At 41.8% G+C, this 7,460-nt stretch overlaps 1 protein-coding gene across 1 annotated transcript in view; it reads right to left on the bottom strand.

The window, feature by feature from the left end:
• LOC135705388 (zinc finger protein 37-like) overlaps positions 1–7,460 on the bottom strand; it is a 29,690-nt gene that overhangs the window by 11,612 nt on the left and 10,618 nt on the right. Inside the window, exon 5 of the mRNA XM_065227105.1 lies at positions 341–929. Within this exon, the coding sequence (XP_065083177.1) occupies positions 342–929 (588 nt within the window). The 3' untranslated portion in view covers position 341. The remainder of the gene's footprint in view (positions 1–340; positions 930–7,460) is intronic.

Below are 7,460 nucleotides of genomic sequence, written 5' to 3'. Positions count from 1 at the left end.
CTACATTCAATCCATCCATTATCGCTACATCCAATCCAGCCAGCATCGGACTGACGTTAGAATGGAATTAGCTAATTTGGCTTGCTCTCAGTTATACGGTTCGTCGGAAAGTAACAGTAATGTAGTAATGGTTGTTGCCATTTGACTTGATTGACTTGTTAATTTTTAATTGAGAACAATCAGTTCGTCCTGAATCGGACGCGGGTTTCTATTTGTGCAAAGGTTTGTGATTTATCACACACACAATGAGTCAACTGAATTTACGTTAAATAATTTTCGTATTGTTGATGACTATCTACAGAAAAAAATATGGTCGCCGAAACTAATTTCTAACACTTACCCTAGCTTCTCAGAATGTTTAAACCTGTCATCGCTGGTTGCGTTGGCAGCTGCATTTGCACTTGTTGCTGTGTCTGGATGCCGAATCCGCTGTTACTATTCACGGGAGAGCCATCGAAAATGTCGGAATTGGGAGTAGTGGAAGCTTGAGGTGGGGCATCCGTTGAGGCAAGCGTAACAATGGTAGGCGACGCCGTCTGATTAGGGACGGGTTTAGTGGTCGGGGTGTTTGAAGTAGAGGGCGTTTGCTGCCTCTGGGGAATCCATTCCGGGTGGGTCGCCTTCAGGTGGATGCGAAGATTGTTTTTGGTGGAGAAAACCTTGTCGCAGTATTTGCACTTTTCCGGCTTGTCACCGGTGTGCGTCGTGTAGTGAGCTCTCAGCTGCTTGGCCGTCGCAAACTTGTGGTGACACTGGTCGCATTCGTACTCCTTGAAGTGCGCTTGCAGATGCGAGATCATGTTGTTGACCTTGTCTGTATTGTAGCGGTCACAGTGGTTGCACTTGAAGTGCATCGGATCGCGGCTCAGTATGGTGTAGTGCTCGATCCAGGATTTGGCCGGTCGATAGTTGTCATTTTTGGCGTGGACCTACGGAAGAGAGAATGAGTTGTGAAGTAAAATAATGTTACATTTCAAGTGATTTAGCCTAAAAAGATCTTCACCTTTATAAATTGGTTTAGTTTTACGGGTATACCCTAATTAACAATAGTTGGGCTAGTTGATGCTGCCAGAGCATGAAGAGGAAACGCATTTTGTCAGGTTTGTCGATAAAAAAAAATCGATTAGCTTGATTCGCTTTCGCGATGAATGACTTTTTTACTTTTTAGCAAATCTATCTTATGTTAAATTCTTATTCTGATTTCACTGAACCATTCTTTGTGGATCCTTTCTACTTGGTATTTTATGATAAATTGTCCAGAAAGTACCAGCACAAATATAGAAAAAAAATTAGCTGACGAGGTGTTGCTAAACGGGATATTAGTTAGAATAACTTTAAAACAAACAAAATCAGCGTTAGGAATAAACCTGATCGACTCACCACCAATAGGAACATGTGGGAAGTTGTGGTGTATGTGCTGAAATGTCTCTGAATTGTTTGCTTACAGATAGAGTTAATAATTTTGAGTACGAAAATCAATTTCTTAAAATTCGGGGTGTTTAATTTTCCCGAAAGTTTTAGTAAAAGTTTCCGGACATCAGGTACATTGAAAATTCATAACACTCATGATCCAATCATCGTAGAATGAATGTTATGTAAAAATATAGAGAAATTTGGGCTGTTCATAAACTACGAGACAGATTTTAATTATCCACGGCCCATACAAATTAAAAAAAAAATGTATGGACAATTGTCTATGCAGGGGCAGAGGGGACGGTCAACAATCCCAAAAAAAAACTGTCTACGTAGTTAATGAACAGCTAAATAATTTGTCATGGAAGAAAACTTTTTACCTTTCAAAGGTGAAAATTTCAGAGTGGTGTTTTGACTGGCCATTAGTTTTCCGGTAATTACTCAAAAACTTCATCAACTTTTAGGCAAATTACCTTCTGCCAAAATTCTGCAGATACAATTTGCCGCATTATTTCAGCGCCTCTGTGGATTAAAGGAGGCAGAGTATTCCGGGAGATTTTCAGACCGCATGCCTTCCACAGGGGGTCCAAAAGCAAGTTGACACCTTTCCATTCTGGATACCTTATGGGAAGGTTGTGCTCCGTTACCATTTGCAACGTACCCAGGAGCACATCACCCCTAGTGGTGTTCGCGTCACTTATCTTCCTTTTTAAATTTCCATGATTCGTCTTGCTCATATCGGCAACTCGTAGCACTCGCCGCGAGTATTAAACTGACTCACCGTGAACGTTCATTGAGGCCTGCACTCTTATCCGATCACACCAGTTCGTAAAGAACGATGAGAATGGAACGAGAGTGAATGGAAGGCAGCACGAATACTCTTCGCACACAGGTCACTCACGAAGACTCACGTTAATGGCATCGTTCGGTTCGTTCAGGAATGCATGCTTTCGTTATTCCAAACGCGTTCGGAGACGGTAAGCGCTTCTGAGTCTTATCAGTAACCTTGCTCCCAAACGTTGACATGGTGTGGTTGTCGCAATCAATCATCCAACACACTTAACTGTTCTGGAAGCGTTTTGTTTGGGATACATTTCGGGTCTCCGCTTGAACCTGCTAGACAGCCTCCAAACATGTCCGTTAAAAACTGTACAGTTCATCCGGTTAGCTCAGTAAACATGGCATGTGGAGTGCTAGATGTTTCTTCCTTCAATGCTGAAATCCGTGCAGATGTGTTCATGATGAATTTCTAAAAGGTAGAAGTTAAAAGGTTGACAACTTAATAAAAAAATATGTACAACAATCTTATATGAAAAGGGACTATAGATTCATTAAAGTACTCTCATTTTGTTAAAAAAATATATACTGATTCTTGAATGTTATTATTCAAAAACCAGAAAGGTAAAAATGGCTGAGAGAGCGAAAATTTAGATGTTTAGGCCACCCATACCCCACCACTATTCTGGTGATGTTCAGCCATTCTAAGTTAAAATCGGACAAGCCAACATGCTTGTCCTGCATCTTTGCAGTGCACTCATAAACCGGACGAAAAACTTCAACAAACATGTGAATGAACTCCCAACTGTCGGTTAGATCTGTAACCAATTAATTAAAGTACAAATTATTTAGATCATGCTCCAGGCATCATTATTGTTTATTTATCGAGCTCTTTATGTTTGGCACCCAGAGCAATGCAAAAATCCTCGCTGCTTTTGAAATGGTTCAACCTTTTCAAAAATACCTTCCCATCGAGTTCTTGAAAATAATGGAGGAATCGCTTGATTTTCATTTTCATAGTATATCTTATATGCAACCTTCTTGTAGTTTTTGACGTAGGACTACGTCTTTGATTTCTATATGGGGGTACACTTTGTGAAAACCAAAAATGGAACATGTAACAAATTAAGAAAGATTTTGAACGTTAATAACTCAGCTGCCCCTGGCCTAATTTCAATAATTTTATCACCAATCGATCAGAAATATGGCTACGCATCGATAACAATGCTTCCGAATGTTGATTTTCAACAAGAAACTATTGAAAAACTGGCAAATGTCCAGCATTGTCCAAAAGCTTCGAATTAACTAACAAATCCACCAATTACCTACATGCATATGCTGCTTCCCCAGCACAGTCGTCAGAGAGTAGTAAGTAGACGAAACAAGTCGAAGTGGCATTCGCCTCCGATCCTTGGGCGCGTGCGAATAGGGAGGATGGAGTTGCGTAATATTTTGCACACGCATCGCCATATTCAGAACCAAACGCAAATTCTTCGAGATAACCACCATCCGTCGTCTGGCTCGCCGTGGCGGTGTCTGACGTATCTCCGGTCTGATTTACGAGGTGTGCTGAAGGTGTTCCTGAAAAATGAGATCTGTGATGCTGTCACCTACATTAAACACGCCAAGCGTAAGCAGCCATGAATGTCATCTACGTTTTGAAGTGACAGAGGCGCACTCTGTTTGGTTTCGGAGGTTAAATCATCACCAACTTTCGCAACAAAACGGCTCTTTTCAGGACCACCAAGCTTATTACAGTAAAGAGTAGGAATAGACTTCATCTGCCTGTTTGTCCATATTCAGAACCAACGACCAAACAAAATGCTCATGTAATCAAACTGGAAGCAGGGATACAAATTATTTTGATCAACCTTGATCAACTTTGAATCGCCACGACCGGATATTTTCGATGGAAGAATCAACAATCTAGCATCTAATTCGACGAAGACGGCAGGAAACATTTGTGAAGCCGAGTTATTTACGAAAGAGAGTGTCGATGAAGAGAATCGATCAATGTAGATAGGACCTATTGAAAAGTGACGCGAGATTTGTTTTCCGTACTGAGATCCAATGCTACCGACGCCAGGGAGGCAGCTTCCACACTTGGACCCTACCAATCGACCCATCAACTCAACCGGGGACCAACGGCTTTACTTCCCGAAGGAAGGCGTGATCAGAGATGTTATGCCTTAGAACATGCCGGTGGCGCCGACTGAGATTGGACCCAGGCCTGCTGGGGTGAGAGGTAATTACGCTAACCACCGGCGCCGATATCTATCACGGCGAATGAGAACGACCCAAATTTGAGTTAAGTTATCTCAGAAATACAAAATAAAATGCAGGAACTCAGCGATGAGTAAATTTGCCTCATGTTTTCCCAGGATTTTCCAGGGAAAAAATCCCGAATTTGAGAAAAGTAAAGATTGGATTCACTCAGTTAATTGGTACTTCTCCGAGACTGAATTTAAATTTTCTTCAATTTCCTCATTTTCTGGCAGACTTTTTAGGTTTTCCACAGGAAACGATGAGACAAATTTACTCATCGCTGAGTTCGTACACTTTTGGCGATTATGAGTGAACTTAACTCAAATTTGGGTCGTTCTCATTCGCCGTGTACGCAAAAAGAAAAGAGTCAGTTTCGCTACTTCATAGCAAACTACTCATAATGGGAGGAGTCTTTGTAGCTTTTATACCACTTGGTTGCACATCATTCTGCTTTAACCTAAAAAGATATAAAGCAGCGCTGCTGTCTGGTATCAGTTCACTTTCGCTTCGGACGGCATGGTCAGCAATAACAGCAGTAGGAAGGTGGTTAGTCCACTTTTCTATAACCCAACAAGCAACAATTGACTGGTCGTGGCAAAGGAGGTGCCAATCGTCATCGCAAATTCTTCGAGATAACCAACAACTGGCTCGCCGTGGCGGTGTCTGACGTATCTCCGGTCTGATCTACGAGGTGTGCTGAAAGTGTTCCTGGAAAATGAGGTCCGTAATGCTGTCACCTACACTAAACACGCCCAGCGTAAGTGGCCATGGATGTCCTCTTCAATAAAACGGCCCTTTTCAGGGCCATCAAGCTTACATCAGTAAAGAGTTGGAATAGAATTTATCTGTGCTTGTTTGTCCATATTCAGAACCACAAGCCCCCAACAACCACACAAACTTGGAAGCAGGGGTGCAAGTTATTTTGATTGATTCTCGTAATCAACTTTCTCTTTGAAAAAGATTACTACAAATTTGGTACGCCTACAATTCAAAAGATAGATAATAGATAATTGATCAATTAAAAGAACTTAATGCTCATCACATTTATTCCGTCCACTAGCGGTCCTACGTCAAGCTTCCGTTCGTACCCCTAGGCACAGACCCTTCTACTTTTTGTAACTGACATTACTGCATGAATTGCATCGTCATATTTTCATCTCTACGTCTGTGATAGCAAGCTGAAGGGTGTGCACGGCACATCTGATTAAATAAACATAATCTTAATGCCGCGGATACACTTGGATGACAAACTATGAGCATGAGCATTATTTGTATAATAAATTGTGAGCGCATTTATGGTCACACTTGTATAGTTTGTGTATAAAGGGTGATACGGTCAAAATTTGGTCAATATCAACTTGACGTATTTCTTTCAATTTTGCATTTAAAAAACCTGAACACCCCTCATTTTGAAGGTGTGTGTGTGTAGAATGTTGCTCCTATTTTGATTTTGGAATTCACTCTTCAGTTGTCAAAATGCCGTCCAAGCAAGAAGAGCAGCGTATCAAAATTTTGCTCGCGCATCGCGAAAATCCGAGCTACTCGCACGCAAAGTTGGCAAAATCGCTAAAAGTTGCCAAATCAACCGTTACAAATGTAATTAAAGTGTTTGGGGAACGTTTGTCGACAGCCAGGAAGTCTGGATCGGGGGGAAATCGAAAACCGGAAGCCGCTAAGACGACAAAGAGAGTTGCCGGTAGTTTCAAGCGAAACCCTAACCTCTCTCTCCAAGATGCCGCAAATAAGCTGGGTGTATCGTCTACAACCGTGCATCGAGCCAAAAAACGAGCCGGACTATCGACTTACAAGAAGGTAGTGACTCCAAATCGCGATGATAAACAAAATACGACGGCCAAGGCGCGATCCCGGAGGCTGTACACGACGATGCTGACGAAGTTTGACTGCGTGGTAATGGACGACGAAACCTACGTCAAAGCCGACTACAAGCAGCTTCCGGGACAGGAGTTTTATACGGCAAAAGGAAGGGGAAAGGTAGCAGATGTTTTCAAGCACATGAAACTGTCAAAGTTCGCAAAGAAATATCTGGTTTGGCAAGCCATCTGTACCTGTGGCTTGAAAAGCAGCATTTTCATAGCTTCCGGGACTGTCAACCAAGAAATTTACGTGAAAGAGTGTTTGAATAAACGTCTGCTGCCTTTCCTGAAGAAACACGGTTGTTCAGTACTGTTTTGGCCGGATTTGGCATCTTGCCATTACGGTAAAAAGGCCATGGAGTGGTACGCCGCCAACAACGTGCAGGTGGTTCCCAAGGACAAGAACCCTCCCAACACGCCAGAGCTCCGCCCAATTGAGAAATACTGGGCTATTGTCAAGCGGAACCTAAAGAAGACCAAAAAAAAACTGCTAAGGGCGAGCAGCAGTTCAAGGCAAACTGGCTTTCTGCGGCGAAGAAGGTGGACAAGGTGGCTGTACAAAATCTGATGGCAGGGGTCAAGCGTAAGGCCCGGCAATTCGGATTTGGAAAAGCGGAAGCCTAACTGAATATTTTTCCTGAATTTTATACTAATTGAACTTGAAAAAGAAATTTAATTTGATTTTTTAAATAAACGATTTCACCGATTTACACGCGTTTTCCCTTGACCAAATTTTGACCGTATCACCCTTTAGTTGTTGTATAGTGCTCATAATTATTATAATTGTAACGTTCTCCGTATTACGCTAAGCTGACGGCTTAAGCGCCACCTTTCAAAGAAGGACCGTCAACTCGTTCTTAATTACCCAGCAAGAAACTTCCCTTCTCAGGGCACGTCACTCAGATGTTGACACAAAAGAACTTACTTATTTTGACCCGAACGTCTAAAGCCAACCAATCAGATTAGGATACTCAAATTTAAAAACACCAATTCAAACCGCGAAAATGAAATAATTCTTTAAAATCAACCAAGGGGAAATATGCAATAGTTATTTAAACCCAAACCAATCCAACAAATATAAACATATACAAATAACGTGACCCAAAAGATGTGTGGAGTAACTAATCTAAA

Source organism: Ochlerotatus camptorhynchus, unplaced genomic scaffold (assembly GCF_037179485.1).
Source record: "Ochlerotatus camptorhynchus isolate MF236.1 unplaced genomic scaffold, CSIRO-AGI_Acam_v1.1 ptg000266l, whole genome shotgun sequence".
Classification (NCBI taxonomy): domain Eukaryota; kingdom Metazoa; phylum Arthropoda; class Insecta; order Diptera; family Culicidae; genus Ochlerotatus; species Ochlerotatus camptorhynchus.
Note: the sequence above shows the minus strand (reverse complement) of the source record. Positions and strands in the feature narration are given on the sequence as shown.